Source organism: Seriola dumerili, unplaced genomic scaffold, assembly GCF_002260705.1.
Source record: "Seriola dumerili isolate Sdu_G_001 unplaced genomic scaffold, Sdu_1.0 BDQW01000052.1, whole genome shotgun sequence".
Lineage (NCBI taxonomy): Eukaryota > Metazoa > Chordata > Actinopteri > Carangiformes > Carangidae > Seriola > Seriola dumerili.
The window spans coordinates 6,212,007-6,234,450 of NW_019174307.1; the positions used below are offsets into that span (position 1 = coordinate 6,212,007).

General features: G+C 40.1%; 1 protein-coding gene across 1 annotated transcript in view; it reads right to left on the reverse strand.

Moving 5' to 3' along the window:
• Positions 1 to 214: 214 nt before the first annotated feature.
• The window catches only part of thsd7b (thrombospondin type 1 domain containing 7B), a 123,734-nt gene continuing 101,504 nt past the window's right edge, over positions 215 to 22,444 (reverse strand). The window contains exons 19-31 of the mRNA XM_022741319.1: positions 20,388 to 20,521; positions 19,490 to 19,643; positions 15,083 to 15,227; positions 13,636 to 13,751; positions 12,481 to 12,598; positions 10,645 to 10,790; positions 9,429 to 9,597; positions 5,778 to 5,951; positions 2,972 to 3,067; positions 1,759 to 1,841; positions 1,050 to 1,245; positions 645 to 732; positions 215 to 296 (exon numbers count right to left, since the gene is read on the reverse strand). Of these exons, the coding sequence (XP_022597040.1) occupies positions 215 to 296; positions 645 to 732; positions 1,050 to 1,245; positions 1,759 to 1,841; positions 2,972 to 3,067; positions 5,778 to 5,951; positions 9,429 to 9,597; positions 10,645 to 10,790; positions 12,481 to 12,598; positions 13,636 to 13,751; positions 15,083 to 15,227; positions 19,490 to 19,643; positions 20,388 to 20,521 (1,701 nt within the window). The remainder of the gene's footprint in view (positions 297 to 644; positions 733 to 1,049; positions 1,246 to 1,758; positions 1,842 to 2,971; positions 3,068 to 5,777; positions 5,952 to 9,428; positions 9,598 to 10,644; positions 10,791 to 12,480; positions 12,599 to 13,635; positions 13,752 to 15,082; positions 15,228 to 19,489; positions 19,644 to 20,387; positions 20,522 to 22,444) is intronic.

The following is a 22,444-nucleotide window of genomic DNA, read 5'->3' on the forward strand; positions in this document are numbered from 1 at the left end:
CTGCAGCCAAACTTCTGGGCAACATCGCCCTTCAGCAGCAGTTCACACGTGACCTTTGCCATTAGTCCATTTGCTCCGTTTTTGCAGTACGGTACGGACACTACAGCAAAAAGTCACCCAGCTCAAACAGGTCAGTAATCGGTAGTATGTGAGGGAAGTGGTTGGAGTCTGTCTGAGGCCGAGAGTGTCCTTGTGATGAGGTATAGCAGCCTGGTTACATATCCATGTCACCATCATAGGCCAGGGTCAAGGGCTTCTGCGGCGGAGGAGACGTCTTAGTGGTTTTGGATGGCTTACTGAAAGAAAAAAAAAAAAAAACCAACACAGACAATAAAGAAAAACTGACAGTGTATCTGACTTAGTAGCACAGGGAAGCCCAACTTGATTTCAGTCTTTACAAAGAATTCCATTATCTGATAGCAGCAGCGCACAGCAGACAAAATATTGTGTGGAATATGACTCATATTTGACAGGACAGGGTTCAAGGGAAGCTGGTGGTTTGGAATTTGCTTTTCTTCTCTGCTTCCCAGTGTTCAGCGTTCACTCTGATCTCATCTGAAGTGTGTGTGCGACCTACAATGGAGCTTTTGTTCTTTATATTGTGCATAGTGAGGGATCTCTTAAGAGAGTGATATAGTACATACCAGACCAGGAAGGATAATGCAATAATGAAGAGTACGAAGATGAATCCGACGGCAGTCACGGCGTAAACCCACAGCTTTACTCTTCCATCTGTGCAATCAAAAAGCAATTTCAATACAAAGTTTTAAATATTTGTTCGTCTACATCTTTTGTGTGGATATCTTTAAAATTGGTTTTGTCACATTATATAAATAAATGAGAAAAAGAAGCTAGTTCAAACATAATGCAGAGGAGTGACTAGAATTTTCTTGACAGTTTTATGGTCTGTTGAAAGCATATACTGATAACCCCAGTGACAACATGGACCTCGAATGAAGATCTTGTGATCCTGAAGCTACAAAGGCAGGTTCAAAGGCAGCAATGATCTCAGGGACGTTGAGCTGTAAAGACGATTTCCATTTCAGTACCTGGGCCAACAGGTCGTAAGGTCCACTCTGTGAAGAGGTCCTGGGCCTGAGTCGGCCCGGGTTTTAACCGCCCAGAGTTGGTTTTCACATCAGCTTTCTTGTTGTTGTCCACCCCCGGGGTTCTGGTGCAGTAGTCCAAGAAACCGTGTGTTGTCATCACTTCAGTATAACCCTTCTCACACCCACACACTCCGCTCTGCATTAAGAAGACCGTCATTTACAGCCAGCACAAGACAACTGTAATTGTTACATTCCTGTTGCTACAAAACAGTTTGCTCTACTTTCACTCCACTTTCTGAAGACTTTTTACTCTTACTGCAGGTTGATTCATCCTAACTCTGGCATTAAACTGTGCTCCTTAGGGGGGGATTATGCCAACACTTGTTTTGTATTTTAAGTGCAGTTCCATGAAGGGTGCTCTGAGGGGCAGTAAAACTTCAAGCTTAAGCTATTATTTCTCATTGCCATTGCTGCCTGTGTGCGTGTCGTCCCCCCCCCCCATCTAGGTGTAGTCTCTAACTGATACACAGCCCACATTCATTGGTGGTAACATGATTTTCCTTTAATTGCCCGTTCTTGACAATTAAAAATGCCATCCATCAAAATCCATTTAACTCCCTATGTACAACGTGGGAGCAGCAGGGAACAGTAAAAACACAGTGAGAATTATGGAGATTACAGCTGCCTGACCAAAGTACAATGATCTTACCGTTGTGCAGTGTGAGAAGGGTTTAGTGCACGGAGGATGGCAGTGTCTGACCGTGGTTGGCCTTTTCTGTGCGAAACATCCCCCTGGAGAAAGACAACAGGTTCTCATTTTTGTTCCTTTACCCATTGATCACTAAATTAATGTACTGTCATACCTGATTAATGGCTTCAGTTGCCTATCAGGGTCCCTGATCAATCTGTGAACATTTTAATTCCAACATGGAAAATTGCATGTCAAAATATCAAAGAGTAATGCCTGGGGTTCTTGCCTTCTCTGCAGAGGGAGGTTATTCCGTCTGGGCTCATATTTGTCAGAAACACTTCTTTACAGCGATAAGATCACATTCAGCCACTATTTACAGCACATCAAGCTCGCCTAAAGCCTTCGTTCCCACAGCACTATTACCTTTGTTCTTTTTCTCCACGCCTGCTTTACTTGCCACAAATACAAATGCATGATTATATTTATATGGATTGAAAGCCTCCCAGCTCAGAGTCTGGCTTATTGATTACTTATGTTAAGAGGGAGAAGAGAAATCAATGGAGACTGCACAGAGAATGGGCAGCTCAAATAAGGTGTTAAATTCAACTACAACACTACACTAAAATTACCATCTGTTTGTTAGTGCATATTTCTCTAAGTGTGTAAGAGAAAGAAAATACATTAAGCCTGTTCACACAGCACACCCTCATGTGCAGTTCTGAACCGATGTCATCAGATTTCTTTAGAAGATGTAAAGTCACTGACTATATCTATTGTAGCACATTATCCCCTGTATCAATCCGTTATCTATAATATTATTGTAAACTAAGATTAACAAGAGCAAAATATATCACGTCTGTTTTTATATTCACCCCACTCATGTCTCAATCATGTTCTGAACTTAGGGGGGAAATCTGTTCTGAGGTTATTTTTAAACAACTTGCTATGCCTCTGCAGAATTTACCTGTGTGACAGCTTTCTCAGATGAATTAAAGAAGATCCACTTACCCTCAACATTTACAAATTCCTTTTTTGAGCTATCAAATAATCTGACAGTGTAGCACATATCCATGTGATCCACACTGAATTCACAGTGATTCAGTTCGGTGCGGGGGAACAAAAGCAGAACTGGGACACTTTCAGGTGTAGTCTGCACTAAACCAGTTATACATAGATATTCATATCTATAAAAGCATGTGGATCTGTATGTGAAGAGACTGCAACAACTCACCTGTGACATTGACACCGTCTGAGCGCTGACACCACACTAATCTCTCGTTGTTGCTCCATCCTCCTGTCCTCCACTGGTAACTGTGGCATTTTCCTTCTGTAGTAATGGCACAGAGGCAGACATGATGTTCATTAGCACTTTGTGCTGGGCATTCAGCTGTTGTTAGGCTCCCATGGACATTAGCCACCACTTCTGCTGCTGCTCTGCTAGTTCACCTTATAAGTTAAGATGTACTATGTTCGTAGAGAAAGGAAAAGAGCACCTTTTCTACCGAGGCAGTGTGCTATGAGACAAAGGGGTCTTTGGAGGAAATGAGATGGTAGAAATTGGGAATGAATTAAACTTTTTTGTTAATGGAAGGCTCTTACTATTTTCCTACAGTGAAACTTCAGTCTGGTTTCATGCATTAAAGAAAATCTGGTCACACGTGAATTGCTGCAAGATCAGTGGTAGAAGAAACACCACAGGAAAGGATTTGTGAAATACAGAATTTAGTTCAAAATTACACATATAAGCTATACAGCTGTGCAGTAATGAAAACAACGCCAAAAGTTGTAAAAGCATCTAACTAATGAGGGAAGACAGTCGGCAAGAGGCCACATAGCTGGTGGTTGATTATATGAAGGTATGCAGGTACAGCAATCAAGAAAGTACAAGATTATTTAATGAATCAATGGAAAAGTTAAGAAACGTAAATACATAGTCCCCTCTGTAAGACACATACTGTGTCTGCCTGGGGAAAGTCAGTAATCAGGTGCATTAAGTAGCAGTTACAGTGGCAAGGAAAAGTAAGTGAACACACAACACGTCTTAAAATATGGTCAGATCTTCATCTAAGTTACAACTATGACCATGGCAGGACACCACGCAGGAAGCCGCTGCTCTCCAAACAAAAAAAAAAAGAAAAAAAAAGAAAAAAGAAGTTTCCTAAATGACACCTTCACACTCCACAATGCTACAGGGAATTATGGTGTAAAAATCGCACTGGACACCAACATGAAAACATCATCGCAAAGTTAAGGGTAGTGGGAGCATCATGATTGGGGCTTTGCTGCTTCTGGACCTGAACAGCTCAGTCATGAGGAGAAATTGAATTCTTAAGGTTATCATGGTCTCTTATAGGATAATGTCAGTGCGGCTGTCCACCTGCTGAAGCTCAGTAGAAGCTGGGTAATGCAGCAGGACAATGACCCCAAACATCAAAGTAAATCTATTACATAATGATTTCAAACAAAGAAAATCCATTGTTTGGAGTGGCCAATTCAAAGCAAAGACCTTTACCAAGTATAGATGCTGAGGAATGGCCTGATGAGAGCCGCCCACGCCAGACATCAATGGTCCAAAATTGCGCAGGTCTGATCAGCAGCTACTGGAAGAGCTGGTTTGAGGTTATTGGTGCCAAAGGAGGTTCAACCAATGGTTACTTTTTCCACCAGCACTGTGAATGTTTAATGGGTGTGTTCAACAAAGACACAAAAGATTATAATTGATCATTTGTTATTATGTTAATCTCATTGTATCCGTCTGCACTTGTGACTTAGATGAAGATTAAATCACATTTTAAGACCAGTAAATACAGAAAACCAGGTCATTCCGAATGGTTCACGCACGCTTTCTTGCTGCTGCATTAACCTTTGATGGTTCAAATACTGACCCTTTAATGAGAACCTTTTCATTGTATTTGTAATTTTTAACCACTAACCGCGCTATGACTCAGTTTCAATGACAACTTTTCCATTACCAACACAAGACTGCCACTTACACCCTAATATCAGCTATTAGTCTTTTGCCTCCATCCAGACAGGTTGATATTAAGTGAAAGCCAAAATAAGCCTTAAGTCCATAATGTGTGTTATGAGCTGTGGCGGTGAGTGTTCTGTCATGGTGCAAACAATATTACTCAAGGTAATAGTGCCTCAATACATGCTGATAAATATTGGAATGTAGTTTCCAGGACAGTAGCATTAAATAGAAACGTTTCAGTGGCCCTCGTGAGTAGATCTAAAGTTTAATAAACATTTATCAGAAGACAATTTCCATTTCATTGATCCATTTTGAGGGTCAGGGCCTTTTGTTCCTATTCAAAATTTCAATAGATACAGGGTGACTGAAGCACAAGGAGAAACTAAAATGTTCTGAAAGCCTTGACCTTCCAGATACTTGATATTCACAAAATGTTGAGCTAGCCCCCTGATTTTTTTGTCCATTTGTAGAGAGAATAAAGGGCAACTGAGCACACCCAGTTCTTGCTGACCCCCAGTGGCTGGGGTTGTCACGAGGCTGCAGTACTTGTTAAACCAGCATGAAACTATTTTATTTTATTTTTGTCAGCTCACAGACAGTGGGAAACAAACTGCTAACACAACACTGACCTATCATTACCCTAACAAACAATTGCTTATTAAAACATCCAGCAGTTATGGGGCAACATTTGCATTCATTTGAAGTCATGTTTCTTGCAACATGAATGTTAGTCCATTATTCACTCACTCTTTAAGCTCTGTGTTTTGGACTACACTATTTCCTGTAGCAGAGGGAAGTAGTGCACAGTGTTTTATTAGAGCTGCTTCTCTGGCTGGAGTGACACTTTGAAAGCAGCGAGAGTGAACTAGAACAGTAAAGTTAGAGGTTGTAAAACCAAAATGAGCTGAAATATGCAGAGCTGAGGGAACTACAAAGTTTGATGAAATTATCTCTGGTGACCCTTTTTAGATATAAGTGCTGCATTGTTGATGTAAAAATATTGATTATAGCTGCTTTAAAAGGGTTAAGGCTGAAGTGTATGTAAGTGGTTTCTCCTCAGTACCTTTACAGGGCTGGGTCTCAAAGACTTGATGCGGGCAGTTGCCCTGGTTCTCCATGACCTGAATGATTACAGCTCTGGAGCGTGCTTGGCGACCAGTGGTCTCAAAGCTCCGCCCCTCCAGGCAAGTCAGCTGGCAAGAGCTCCAAGATGACCACTCAGTCAAATGGCAGTCTCCTGAGAAGAAAAGAAAAAGACAGGAAAAACTTCAGTGATAGACACAACTTGGTCAATAACACTGAGACTTTCTCTTTGGAAACTTGAGGGTGGTTTATATTCAGCTTGCCAACACTATTTCAGGGATCATTTTATTGGCTCCCCTGCTTGCTCCTGGAACATTTATAAAGAGATCGAAAGCAACTTCAGCACACATCTGCGGCTGATAATGTACCAAATGCACAAACAAATTACTCAGGCAGCCCAGTGGGTATTTAGAAGTAATTGACCAACCAGAGTTATAAATTATACAATACAAGCTATAATGCAGAGCCCAACTGTCAAGACCCAGCACTGAAATGTGTCTCATAGGAGAAGCAAAATTCATTTGGTTTGGGAAATGTTTGTAGTGGATAAAGGTTGGCTCATGTACTCTGTCAGTATACAAACAACAGTTATTTCCTTGAAGGTCAAATATTAATATCCATTGTATATAGTCTTTGATAGGATAATCTTGTAGGGACATCACCCGCTGCCACAGCTCCTCAGCCAGAACAACCCTCTGCTTCTCTGTCCTGAACGTCCATCAGTGACTTTCAGTGGATTCACGCATCTTATTATCTTTCATCTTCAAACGGATCCACTCTATCAGCTTCCCTCATGCTGCTGCGGCTGTGGAAGACATACTGTGGCAAAAAGCTGCAGTGTGCAGCAAACAGCTCCACACGCACACACATACTGTACATCACATACATGTCAACAACCCCTCCCCTGGCCCCTACACTTCGCTTGCCACCTTCACACCAACTGACACATGAACACACAAGAAAAAATACACAAACATCTGCTCTTGCCATCAAACAGTCCTGATCCTGAGCCAAGGCTCACAGACAGCAAAGGCGGTTTGAGTGATGAATCAAGGCGAGGATCAGAGGAGGGAGAGAGACAGATGAGCAAGAGCAAGCACTGCAAGATGGTGCCTCTTCATAGTGAAAGCTAACAAGAGCCTCACGTGACAAGAGCCAAAGGAGATCTGGGTGGTTTCTCATTCTTTTGATTTTTATCAGATAATGATTGTGTTTCTCTTTTTAAAATGACTAAAATTCAGTTATATTCTACAATATGATAAATGTGTAACTGGCTTGTGCCTTAGCATAATAATCTTCATTATAGATTTTCAAGGTGGAAAGCCTGACTGTGACAAGTGAAGCAAATCATAGCTGTCAGCTGGCCAGCAGCTCCCTCACTTACAGCGTAAGCATGTTCACACTGTGGCCTGAAAAGGGAAAAACGAGTCGGCATCATGCGATGTCAGTCAACTATGATCTGCTGGATTCTTGTTGCTATGGTGATTTACATAATGATTACAATGACCTTTTCGCTTTACGTTATAGGTCTCTTTTTTCTTCACTAAAATGATCAATTAACAGCAGTGTGACAGCTTGATTTCCTGATTCAAATATTTCACAAAATTGAAAAAAATGTCTAAAATACACTTTATCAAGACTAAACTTGACACTATATTCTCCAATGTCCACTTCATTGGAGGAGGAAAGTAAAATATCCCCCAAAAAAGTTACCATAATGTTTTTTTTTATTGTTTTCATGATCCCGCCATCTTATCTGCTGAGATGCAGTACAACACACAGGCGGTGCCAAATTGCACCAATCTTTTTATTTATTACTTTTTTATTGCCAAGTTACAGCTACAGGCGGCACTCCGCCAAGAGTGGTGCTCTTTTATCATTATCCATCACAGAGAACAGCGTGTATGTGGTTTGATGTGTACTGCAAACTGGCAACAGTGAATGCAGTAACACTGTTAAAATTGCAAGAGAAACAAGTTGATCCAGTTTTGCTTCTGATGCATTTCCCCAGCAGTGACTGCAGCTGGACAGCAGCTGTATATCGGCATGCACTGAAGGATAGGTTGAAGCACATGAACCTGTTTTATGTGTAATCTGTGTACAACGGTCATGTGATTATTGACTAGGACAAGTGATCTTAGATGATGCAGTATAGTGATGGAATTTGTCAAAGATCAAAATGTAGTGATGCAACTGTGACCTATTTCCTCTTTATTACCGTATCTACAACAGAATATATGTTATTATTAGAAATTAGATATAGGCACAAAGTACTGCATGTTTCGCTCACTACCACATATATTTTCAGTATCAATAGGAATAATGTTTCAGAATATGTCAGTACTTGGTGTTTTCCACATGTATAGTGCTCTCATCACACAGTTGGCAAATTTCCTTATTTTTAAAATGATTGAGTTTCCTTTTACGTTTCCATCCAAAAGCATCAAGTAAATATGATCCACTTGTCTGGAGTCTAATGGATCTCATTGGTAAACTGAAATAAAGCTGATAAAATAAGGTTGTGTTAAACTGTGATGAGGTCTATGACATCACTGCCTGTTTCAGCTGATAGAGGGATAACCACGCAACTCAGGCAATGTGTTTTTCATAGCGTATCATTGGATACCTATGCTGCTCTTACCACCATACCGCACCAGCGTGCCTGTACCTGTGCTGCGAGATGATGTGTTGCCATCACCTTGTAAGGTCAATATTCTAAATTAGTTGAAAAATGAGAAGTTATGGTAAACCCAATAACATTTTATATTGTTATCTCATATATATACGTATATATATGTATATATATATATATATGTATATTTTAAATCATATACTGCTTTTGCAAAAGCAATAAATAAACAATAAATGTAATCAAAGCTGTTCCTATATTAAACTATTTTCATTCTGTTGTTGCCACTGGAAAATCATTGTGTGTCCAAGCTTTGCACATGCAGAATCCCTCTACTGTAGCTGTTAATTGCACGGCTGTGATGAGCAAGGTGATTGCTCACAGCAGTGTGATCAGTTAATTGTTTCAGTTAGTTAGGAGGATTTTTCACACTTAATTTATTCCAGGGTTGTTACACAATGATGTGTAAAAATCAATAGTTCTGTTCCATAATTGATCGTGAAATCTGACTCTCTTTTAGTTACACAGTACTGACTTTTGCGTGCTTTTAGGTACTGCATTGATATAAGCTATGAACTTTGTTTTTTCCAGGTGGACATGGTGTCTTTTTTGTCTGGTCATTACTGGATATGTCACCCCAGACAATGTAGAGCTAAAAGGGTCATTAGTTAATCTATGACTTTCATTGACTTTGCAATAATTATTGAGCCACTGAAAATGTCAGCTAGTTGGGAGAGGGGACAGTGTATTGACAGACACCAGAAAATTAGGTGGTGCTTGAAGTGACCCAGACCAAATAATTATTGGTATTGTGAATCCCAAATGACCAGAATAATAAATCATTCATACAATCGTGTAGATTTGCTCTATTTGAGCTGATTATAAAATACCAATATAGTGTATATTTCATGCAATTGCATTAATAATGATCCCTCATATACTGGCTGTCAATACAGTTGAAAAGCAAAGATGATCATTATGTAAATCTGAGTGCTGCTTTACCTGGGCAGGGAACGAAGCAGGGCTGCTCCATCTCCTGTTGTATCTTTTGCCTCCTTCTGTCTCCACAAAGCTCCTCCTCTACTGGCTGAGGAGGAGACTCAGGCCAGTCACCCCAGTGGACGACACATGACAGGTTCCTTCTCCGAAGCCCCTCACCGCACTCTGCTCCCTGCACAAACACGCACGCACGCACACACACACACGCACACGCACACACGCACACACACACACACACAAATATGACCATGTCAAGATTCATCTGAAGATGTTTCATCACTATATCGTAAGACAGAAGAAATTCCTCACAGAAACATTTATTCAGTTTGTTTTGCAAAAGAATGCTGACCAGACAGTCTCAAAACAATGAGATGAAAATGAATGAGACTGATTAGTCGTCCCTTCATGGGATTACAATTACTAAAAAACGGTCCAAATTGGATTCAATATGATATCTAACATGTAATTTAAAGGATCCCTGTGGAGTTTTTGAACATGCCATAGAGCTATTTTTCTATGGGGGCGTAGAAAAACAAGCCCCCATAGGGTTTAGCGGGTGCCCATTTTGTTGGACATTCATGCTCATATGTGCAGGCGAAGCAAGACACAGTCCTGCCAACGATGTCACACTATTCCACTGATCAACATGGCAGTGAGATGCTAAAATGTGCTGCAATGCGCCAACAATGACAGATGAAGATGACTGCAAGCCAGTAAACATGGATGTAAACAATGCTGGATTTAAAATACTAATTTAAAAATACCGGCTTTTTATGAGAAGGAAATGCGGTTTATTAGACCTCAAGGATACACACAATGATTAATATTAACTGTATACAGTTAATATTAATTGTTTGTTACAAAAAAACTCCATCTTTATCAACATTTACACAATATGCTAAATACATTGCGTCCATCTTTGAGGTCTATAAAAAAATGTATAATCCATTTATTTCCTCATGTGAAAACAAGAGATCATATAAACATTGCTCCACAGGGCAACTAGTGGTCATAAACTCCACAGGGCTCCTTTGAGAGAAGTGGCAGTTCAGTGTGATGTCAATCCAAGCTGTACATATTTGAAAAATGTGATGCAGAGAAAATTATAAATTGAAAACAATTACGAAACCAGAAGCCAAGTGCTTTTTAGCTAAGGTGAAAGTGAGCACCCTTGGTAAGATTACAACGACATCACATGGAGGTACAAACTCGGTCATACCTCTACAGTGCATGGGGACCAGTCGCTCAGCAGCCACATATAGCAAGGCCTTATGGGACATGGTTTGGTCTGGGTGAGCTGGTTGGGACAGGGACGACCCTCCTCATGAGCCTCCTGCAGAATTCTCCGTGTGCGCACAGTCAGACCTGCAGAACATCAAGGCAAACACGCCGTCATGAACAACAATGCACCAGGGGAGACTTGAGTGCATCTGAAAGCGGCAAGCTGGATGTTGAGGCTGAGAAGTCCTTTTGCTTGCTTATGTGAGAAAATCAAAAATAGCGACATTTCGCAGAGCCACTGTGCAGAGCTAACAGGAGAGACTGCTAAATAATAAAAACTGTGAATAAAGGACAAAAACACTGTGGGATTCATACACTTAACTACATGTGTGTCAGGGTAAGAGACATAAAGGCATCACTGCACAAGTATAAGGTCCCATAAAATAACAGTTAATAAAACAGCTGGCTGAAATGAATGAGGATCTTTTATTTAGAAAGAGAGGATACACCTTCTCTTTAGCCCATGAAATATTTCCCTCATGACAATGAGGAATTAGTACAGCAGCACAATACATCTGTGTCACCACGCCACTTTATGCTTAGATCTAACAGTTTCCTTCACAAGCGCTTTGTTCAAGTGAGCCATTAATAATGTGTGACAGGAAATGTTTGGTAAACGGCAACAGTAACAAGAAGTGGCCACATAGCGGCTTTGGTATGTTGCAGAGCAGCTTAGTGTCGGGTTCCCGTGAGGCTCAGTGAAGGCATGGTCGCCATCAGCCATCAACTTAAGACAGTCATTTTGTGTGTGTGCATGTTACGCCAGGGGAGACGCTGAGCTCTGTGGGCCGCAGGCAGACACAGCAGACGTTCAGCTCTGCCATCTCAAAAATCAAACCAAAAACATTAACACTCCCTTGGCATCCTGACAAAACAAGATCCTTGCTTCATCTGACACAGATACGACGCAAATCCCTCATCAGGCCTGACAGATGTGTTTCTCAATGTGCGAGAATGAACTGAGAGAGTGGCAGCAACAGAGTCACAGTGACAGTGACAGAGAGCTGTGAGAGAGACACACAGAGAGAGTCTTGAGTTTAAATCCCAAGCTGAAAGCCTGTGTAACTGTGAGCTTATTGGAACGAGGGGTTAACTGTGAAGAAACAGACAGCTGACGACAAATTAATATTGATGAACTTAAGAAGATACTGTTGAGTCTCTCTAATTAACAGAATAACAAGCGTTCTCTCTGGGAGTTTGGCTTTGGGAGGTCAAAGAAACAATGTATGCATTCAGGTTAACTTCATTAACTTTTGTATATTGCATGAGGTTACACCCGGACCTTCTCTAAGTGATGATGGGCATGCCACAGGTTGGTGATTACTAATTGCATTTTTGAAAACATGCAGAGGGTAAGTATATATTTTATTTAGGAACACTGAATTATTGATGATGTCTGTAAATGTGAGCTCTGTGAAATTTAGTTTAAATGAAGCTGCTATTCTTAAAATGTAACCTCATGAAGCAAAGCTGCTTGTGTTAATAAAAAACTGAGCTTCATACAGAATGATAATGAAGTGAGAATATTAATATATACATTATTGAAAAAAAAAAAAAACTCAGCTCACTGTTTCCCTGTATAATAAGGCTTTGGATTACACATGCTCGTAAATATTTTAATGCATTTAAATGTATTCATGCACAATTCAACATCTTGGTGAAAGTCTGAGCGGATGGAATAATGAGGTGCTGCACATGTGGTTCACTGTGTGTCTGTTCATCAGGTTGGTGTTCCCTTTGGCTTAAGTTAAGTTTGTTTGCGCAGAAGGTTTACCTTGGCTACCACAGGTGTGCGAGCATTCCGCCCACGGCGACCAATCAGAGAGTAAACAGCTGACGGGACAATCAACCACGCAGCTCTCTGACAGCCTCCACTTGTTGATCAGGCCGGACTGCAGAAAAACAAGAGCGGTGCTGTGAGGAGGGCTAACAAACTATTTCCACTGACAAGAAAGAGGGAGCTCCCACATCTCCATATTTTGAATAAGCAGCAGTTCACCTCAGGACAGTGGAGCTGCAGCAGATAAGCAATTTTATCATTAACTGTGCTTTCAACAAATGTTGAACTATAATTTTCTTTACTTTTATTTGTGGCAAACAAACTGTTTAAGGACATTACACTAAACACAGAGGCGAGAGCATCACAGATAAAGCTCATTCACGCACTGTAATATGATTCTGAATATAGCAGATGTTAACTGCAGGTTGTGGAACAGGATTGATATCCAGTTTGCAACACACCAGTGAGAAATATTGCAGCTACTACTGTTACTGAATTTACAATAACTTGCAGCATCTTCCAAGACCACCGTTTATCTGTGCATGATTGAGTGAAGGAACTAAAGCTGTGTGTTGGCTCAAACTGCTTAGAGAAACATGACGGTGTGAGGAGATCACATCCAACATTTTCACTTAAATTGGGCAACTTGGCTTTCAATAATGTATGAGCCAAAGGGAACAGAAGAGGAATTGGAGAACTGTGGCATCAATCAATACTTCATACTTCAAAATGCTCTCCAAACAATTTAATTTTGAAGTGTAATATTCCATTCTTCCTGTAAGGGATCTCACTGTAATTTGGTGCAAATCGCTTCTCTTTCGATTTGTTCCTGTCTGGATTCGTTGAGATTTCTAGACCAACAGTAGATGAAAAGAATAAACTATAAACCCAGTCCATTTTAGGTTTTAAACAGAAATTGCTGTTATTATTTGCTTCTGAGGTCAGTCACATTAAAAGCCTTTGCACTGTATTCTTTGCTGCGCCACATGTGTGCATTAACCTCAGCTTGACATTATTAAATCTCAATATCCCCAAATATTGGGAAAAATATTTATATGATAACTGTAGACTCAGACTATAATTGTACAATTAAAATTTTCATCTGCAGGATCCCATTATAAACGAAAGATGTTTCTACACAGTGATTACCTCCTCGCACTTCTGCTGGGCCACTATCTTCCCGTCGCTGCGGATACAGTCCAGGAGACGCAGCCGTGAACCATGACCACAGATGGCATTTTCACTCAGCTGGCATGTACTCCAGTCTGCAGTCCACACACACACACACACACACACACACACACACACACACACACACACACACACACACACACACACACACACACACACACACACACACAGAGAGAGAAACAGGAACAGAAACATGCATAAATCTGTACATCAGTCTAATTGTCAGACCGTGTTGGATGCCATTGCTTGCAGAATCACTGTTCTATCCAGCAACACTACACGTCTACATGTACATTAACCCCTACTATACCCAACCAGCTACACTCACACTTTTTATCAGGGGAATTTCCTTAACCTTGCTGCTCTATCACATGGTGTTTCCCTCAGGCTACAAACTAACTTTTGGACCTCACACCACCCCGTTACTTCAAAAAACCAAACCAAAACAAAACAAACAAAAAAAAAACATGAAAAACATATACAATCACCAGACATGTCTGTATACAATGAAATTAGGAGTGGGTGTGGTCTTTTGTCCAGGGGTGGAGCATTCCTTTCAGGAAGCAAAGCCACATATGGCTTGAAGTACATGAACCTTGGGGGGACAGTGCCACCAATTGGTAAGACAGATATCACTTTTTAACATGTTTAAATTGAAATAACTTTATACAAAAAATATATGTATGTATATATGCAAGAATGTAAAGAAGTTTGTTTGACATTTTAAAGATTTTTGTCTTGTTTTTATTTGTTTTTATTTATATACTAAAACTGTTTTTTTGTTCGTTGCCTCAGGGCAACATTGTGCAGTTAGACCGCATTTGCATAATTATGATCATAGTCAAAGTTTTTACTTTACTATACTGATAGATACAGGAAATAGACGCAAAAACTTTTTCTGGGTGGAAGGAACTTGGAGGAGTTAGGGTCATTCCCTCCGACAGAGAGCTCAGAGAGCCAGGAAGAGTCCCCGAATCAGGTTTGAGAGACATTTAAAAGGTCAGGGTTCAGTCAGCAGAGTAATGTCTGTGTGTGTGTGTGTGTGTGTGTGTGTGTGTGTGTGTGTGTGTGTTTGTTCATAACTGCACACACAGGCTCACCCCTCCTCTCACATACACAAAGAAATACACACAGATAATATATAATATATTGCTGGTTTTCCTTATTCCACTTATAACATGTACTATAGAAAACCTTGGCGTTTCAGTAACCGCATAGCGCACTTTTATCCTGAGGCAACAACCCAGAATAAAAATTCATGCTATAGAGGGTTAGGGCAGGAAAACTTGGTCAAACCACACAATTGACTTGCTTCACATTCATTTAATTAAATACATTCCCTCTGGATGCAAACAATAGTCCGTCATCCGCTTGCAGGTCAGACCCACTGTACAGGTGGTCCTACCTGAGACTCTGTACTGGTAAGTAAAGCAGGTGATGTTGAGGATGCAGGGCTCCGACTGGACCAGCTCTGGACAGGCAGAGTCTTCTGAGGCTGAGAGGCGGAGGATGTGTCTACTCCTGTTTCTTGCTGTCCCTTGGTCACATTGCTGTTCAACAATGACAGCACGAAAAAGTCTAGGTTTAGTTAAAGAATAAAGGGAGATGGGATGACACCTGGAGTCCAGGAGTCCTTAAGCAAAATATTGAAAGCAGTCCCTGCATTTACATTTATGAACTAACCACTAACACGTCATGATTAAATTGTTTTGTTTTCACACCAGCAGCCTAAAGTCAGAAAATCCTGTGTTAATATGTGAATAGGCTCTGACATTTTGCAAACTCAGTTTTATCATTTTAATTAGTTTTGTTTATTTCTGATAAAAATTCTGAAAGACTAAATTGATCAATAAAACACTCACTCTGTATTGTAAGATTACAATATAACAAATTTATTATTTATTGCCTTTGAAAATGCAATTGACGATTTTATCATCAGACTCAAAACAACAAACCACCTTTTAGAGCAACAACCGACGTTAGAGATTAGATCCATTCAGCATCAGGACAAAAGCAGACAGTTTCGAACACATGTTTTTCATATAATCAATTCTCTTTTCCTGTACAAGGAGACTACTTACATGTATGAATTATCAAGGATAAACTCCAGGCCTCCTTTAGAGGATGCTTCTCTAAAGCAGTGTAAATAAATGAAGTAGATGATGTAATGAGGGAGTGATAAGAAAGTCATCACTTTCAAAATGAATGAAATCTAGGAGAAATTGAGGAATGGGTCTGTGTATTTCGATTAATCATACTAATGTAGAAATAAATGAGCAAATTTAATACTTTAGAGGACAGCAGTTGAAAAATGCAGCAGCTGATTCTGGTGCAAAGCAGGGCCTCTCTTAACGGCATCTATTCTTTGGTCACTGACAAACCACTGAAAAACCAATTAATAAAAGAAGCCTGTTCAAGTTGGTATCCTTCTCTTTACTTGCTAACAAACCACATGGTGTATTGCTTCCAACACAATGTGTCTACCTAATATTGTGAGGATGTAACTAACACTATCAAATACAACTGCTGCTCTTCCACAATCCCTATGTTGTTTTTAAAAAGGTATTACAAATGATACAAAAGCACTATGGTCTTAAACTTAAACAAGACTTTTATGACACCCTTGAATCCCATTTAAATCACATTCTGTAATTCTTCAAAATTACTGATGTCAAGAGAATTAGTTTTTAAATTAATGAAAAAATATCCGGTAGATTACCTACAAAACCTGAGAAAAAGTCAGCAAGGATTTTTAAAATGCCACTGAAAAACTGCTGTGGGTGTGCTAAAAATACCTTAAAAGAGGAGTTGCTTCACAGATCAGATATTTTTAAAGCTATGGGGAGATTGTATCATATTGGAAGGAAATGTTTTGAGGTAGCAAAGAGAGAGTGAGAATTGTGTACAGAAACCATTTAAAATCAATGTTATCTATTTATACAATTAAATGATATCAAAACTTCAATGTAAGAAATAAAGGGGTTGCAGTTTGTAGATTTAGTTAGTGAAGTCACAGGGAGCCACAGACGCAGCTGAGTGAGGCCAGAATATCAGCCAAAATCTGTATGGCAAGTCAAACCAGTGTACCAAGTGACCAGTGTAATTTGAATATTAAATGTAAAGAATTTACATTTACCTCATTATGCCTCTATCCCAAACCAACTCTCATCAGCCTAACCCTCCTTTGTTTACAAAATAAAATAAAAAAAAATCTCTGGCCTCTAGTTTCAAACGTGGTGTAATTAAAATTATTGCATTGATTAGATTAAATTAGCTATAGTAACCCATTTCTGTCACAATGTATTAACACTTTGGTGTCAGTAGGTTGAGGTAATGCAAATTTACTGACACAAACCTGTACAAGCATCATCTCTGAGGCCTTGGAAAGAACTAGGGCATTTGTTTGAATGGTACTCAACATTATTTGACACATATATGTTAAGTGCTGCTGAGCGTGTGCTATAAAAGCTCTAGGTTAAGGCTGAATGTCTGAATAATCCTGCAAAGTAGGTAGCCTGGGAGAAACCTTAATTTACTGTACTACTGACTATTACATGGCGCAGCCAAAGGCAGATGAAGACGAAAGTGATAATAATTAGGAGAGCAATTATTAGAACTGTAACATTTACCGAATATCTACCAAGAGACAGAGGTGGCATTATGAGAATTTACACATTGCTCAAGTTCCACTACAGGCAAATGGAAATCATGAGTAGAGAAGCAAGGAATGTGTGAAAGTGGAAGAACTGTCAGCTTAGTCACAGAGGAAAAAAGATGAAGGTCTTTGTACTGAGCTGTGTTTGCTCCTCTGCTCCTGATACATCTGGGCGTGTACCTCAGTCACTGTCACCTCCTAATGAGGGACCTCTGTGTGAGCCTCATGAATCTGCTGCAGCCGTTTTATACTTTTAATGTTTTCACAACAGTCTCACAGTCACACACACACACGCATTTGTATGCTACATACAGCACAGAGTCCTGTAATCTGCTGGCTCAATTGTGCCTTTGGGCTGTTGAGCGCGTAGTTCGGAAAGATTTTCACACCATCTTAACTGATAACTAGACCAATAAAACACACTGAGTTCAGAAAATCAATGAATTAAATCTGTTCATTTGTAATTTGCAAGCTCAGTTACCAAGTTCCAGTAGGTGCTAAAACACTGAGCGTGAAAGCGCAGTACAGTTCTGTTAAACATACTTCTTCACAGCTTTGCTCAGTCTGTATCACACAATAGCACGCAGTTTGGAGATTCTTTGCCAGTGTTGTTTTTTTTAATCGAAAGTTGTAACCATTGCAGCCAGTTGTATGCAGAGTGGCATAAAAACTGCCGAATACTAATAAGTCACATTAAAAAAATTTGTAACACAGTGTGGAGGATGAACAAAATGAAGTGAGCAACACAAACGCAGAATCTGAGCAACAATAATTGAGTCCCCTTTTAGATAAATTGGATATATTGGTGGACCCACCAGTGTGCTCGTTTGACTTGCCCCATTTCCTTCTTCAATAAAGACAGAAAAAACATAATTTCCTTCACTTTGAACAGAAGGGACAGTTTACCCTTCACCCACAGGGAGCTGTGCCCTCTGTTCCAAGAAAAATGGCTGTTGATTCTCGTCATAACCATTTCAAGATGTGCTTGAGGAAACAGATTATGAACAGATATGTTCTTGAATATAAATATGTTCTCCATTGTACCATATGTGTTTCAGTGGCAATTTAACTGTAGAAACAAATCATCTGTAACCATTTTATATGGCTGTTACAATTTAATTGGCTTTCAAGTTCAAAGTTTTAAACACTGTTATATGGCCGAATGCATTAAATGGCTGATTTTTACTGATGTTAATAGTGCTGCTGAAGCTTGCATATTGAATGATTGAATGAAACAAAATGTCTGTGGAGACAGCTCAGACTAATTAAGTCATCTCTGTCTCTTTGCCCGAAACTGTACTTTCTCCGACTCCAATGTTCCAGTCCATTGAACTGTTATGTTTGACTGGAAACCTATACTATGCCAACATGGCCCTGTGACCCGTAGCCTGTGGCTATGACCACTGGGGAGCATATTCTACATAGTTCTAGCCTGAGGGCTTACCTTCATTGGAGAGTCAAAGTACAATCATAAACTCAATTTCATTTGGAATACTCACCATTGCAGCGGAAAATGTAATTTCAAATCATGCAAATTCAGACAGCAGACTGGAACAGCTGGGTGGAGCACACTCACTAATTAAGACCAACACCTCCCTGATGTGTACTTACAGTTTTTTAACCTTAATACTTGGAAGAAGCCTGATGAAACATTACGCTTTTAAAAGCGAATCTCAACATGTTGTCTGAATCCATCCACACTGCTCTATGTTGGGGAAGTATTGTTGATTATTTTTAACAGTACTGCAGCTGCTAATGGTTTTAATTCACAAATCTTGTTCTTCCATCATGTAAATGATGGAGGGAGGTGGGCTCCAAGCCTAAGAAGGGTCTAAAATCATTACAAAAATGTGAGTCATAAATGATTTAAAACTGCATTTGTGAGGGCATGAGTAGCAAAGGTTTGATATATTATTCACAGTAAATTATCTAAAAATACATTTCTCTAAATTAACAAAAGAATAATAATTGTACAACATGTACATCAATGTATGTCATTACTGATGGCTTATCTTGCCATTGGCAGGTACTTAAAAAATTCAGTTATTTGCTATGGATTTTCAACATGCTTCCAATAATATCAATTAACCAATCAGCTTGCTACTCAGCAATCTTTCAACTAACCAAGAACACAGTCACTCAGTTATTGCTTCTTACCAGGGAGCAGTTGCTCCAAGGTCCCCAGGGAGCCACTACACAGTCGTTCGGGCAGGCCAGAAAGCAGACCTGGGCTCTGGGTGGCATTTCCTCCTGATCACACAGACTGTCGTCCACACTGCTGGCTTCTCCACTCGTTCCCTTCTTCACACACCTAGCAGAACAGCAGATGCAGCTGTATAACTAGTCTCTGGGGCACTACTAACTGAGTCCTTTTTGGAGTCTCATTTTCAAGTTTCGGACTCAGAGTAGATTACACTTTTCCTCTTCTCAGCTGAGAGTTTCAGCTTGTTTATTTTATTTATATAGATTATATATTTACAGGCACTCGACAATTTGTCCTCTCTGTTTGGGTTTTTCTAAATTTAACTGTATAAAACTGAAACATGGGCTCAAAAAGTCAATTTACTGCACTGTTTTCACATGAAAAATTACAGAATTGGTTTAAGTGGCTTCAAATTACTCATATTTTCAGCAAAAAGGGAGGATGACAATCAATTTTTGAACTGTGGTCGCAGTTAAGGTTAGACATACACTATACTAAACAAGACCAAATCTGCTGCTTTTGATACAGTGACACAGTTTCCCAATTTAGCATTTCCTGTTTCCTATTGTGCGTAATCAGATACCAGCACTTGTAGCTGCTGCCAGCAGAAAAGGTCAACACTTGATTGCTGTCCTCTGTGGCTATTACTAAACCACTAAAAAGACACTGCAAAACAATTCTAACAACACTCATTACGATGCAGTAGTTTGTTTCCACTGTTTGTTGTCACCTGGCATTGCAAATGTTAGGACCAGTGTGATTGCCAGCTACAGGACCATTGCCAGTCTACCTCTCCCAGTGTGTGTTGCAGTGCCAGACCAGCAGTCTGCCAAGCCGAACCGGCTCACTGACCTGATCTTGCGGCTTTGGACTCCCTCCCCACAGGCTGGCAGGTCATCCACAGTGTTGATGGTGCAAATGGACCAGGGCTCCGTCCTCCAGTGGAACTGGCTGCATTCACTGTGGCACGGCACGGCCTCGTACACCTGGACACGTGCATGTGCAATCACACACACATGAACAGACACACACATACACAGAGATAAAAAGGGACACATATGAGGGATTATGTGTGAATGAACATGTATACAAATCAGCTCACAAGCAAGCCCCCCTCCCAATCCCCCACACATACACACACTCTCACACTCATATTGCACGTACAGATAAGAATAGTTGGTGTACACACATGTAGAAAATGTAGATCATATTAGGGACAATTTCTCCTTCATACTACACTAATGAGGTGTCTCAAGGTTAGAACCTCTATTCCTTGTGGGTTTTCTTTTGGCAAATCTAACAAGAACAAAAAAAAAAGAATACTTCAATTCTTAACTTAAATTCTCAAGTACAAATTCTTACCATTAATCTTGAAGTTATACATGTCTTCATGCAGTTTTACATGACAAGACTCTCGCTTAAGAAGACAACGTGTGCTAGTTTCTTTTTATCACATTAAAATTAATGACTTGTGCTGGTTTATGGACATGCATAATGCTTCTTTGGGAGGTTCTGACGTCTATGTGTAGCAAGCCTCCTACTTCCAATAAGAGAAGAAATGTTGCCAGACATGCTGGACATAATAATATCAGGATGATGTCCCTTATATTTTCTACATTCAGAGTATGTCAGGCTAACAAGTAACTGAAAGCATCGGAATAGATTGTTAACAGTGCACTTTTTACCACAGAGTGGCTCTGAACTAACTGATGGCCACTTAACATGCTACTGCAGCAGGAGAAGACAAAGAGGTATTTTATCCACACCGAAATAAAACCTTTGCATGATATGGAGAGAACAGCATGGGGTGTTTAAAACAACAATGACCATGGCAAAAGGCCCTTCAGCTGAGGATGTAATTGGCTGGATATCGAGCTGATTCACCTCTCCCCACTCCACCAGCGAGTCTGGCATGTCTGTATAACCAAGGGAACAGCCAGTGCAATGCTCCTGTAAACACATGTTTACTCTCAATCCATGTAACAGTCTGCCACAGTAAAAGGTATACTCTAGAGGACAATTTGTGGAAAAAGCTATGACAAGCTGTAATGGGTGTCTGTAAGTGTGTGTGTGTGTGTGTGTGTGTGTGTGTGTGTGCGCAGACGAGAGAGAGGGAAGAAGTGTCGAGTATTCCCTCCCCTACGGGCCACACAGATGCCTATTACACACCCTCATCATCTCCCATCTGTCCCCGCAGATGCCCCTGCTGGGTAAACTGGCAACTGCTCTGTTTCCCACTTTCTCCATTGCTACAGTAGGAACCCAGCTCCAACTTAACAGCTAATTTTTATCACCAGACAAACGACTTTCAAGTCACTTTCCACAATATACACACTATTTATTGAGTACTTAACACCATTTGTTAGGTGAGAAATCATGTGACCATAGCACTTACCAAATGGGTTACAGTACCATAACACATAAGTTGTCAGAGAGTTATTAAATAATTTGTTGGCAGGTTCAAGCTGGTGCACTGCAACACAAAGACGGAACAGAAAAAATACAGGATTCGCTCCTGTGTGCATCTTGGCTCACACAGATTTACGAGCGCTCATCGCAGAGGAGAAAGGAATAAAGGAATAGGTCATCAGTTAGAATCTGTTGCTATAGACCAGATCCTCTCATTGGCTAAATGTTATGCGGGCAGTCACTAACCTCCGCTACTTTGTTCTCTTATAGAAACTTCTGAAATCTTTTTCATTTTTTTTTTTGATAAGCAACACAAAAATGATATTACCCGACTCAATTTCTTTGAGCACACTCTCAAAAGCTTTACCAACTATTCACATATAATGTTCTCTAGAAAATTTCAGTCAGAGTCCCTACAGTTACAAAGGAGACGGAATATTATCCAAATGCACTTCACATAAATTATTTCCATCCATGTGGCACTCTCTCTAATCAAACTA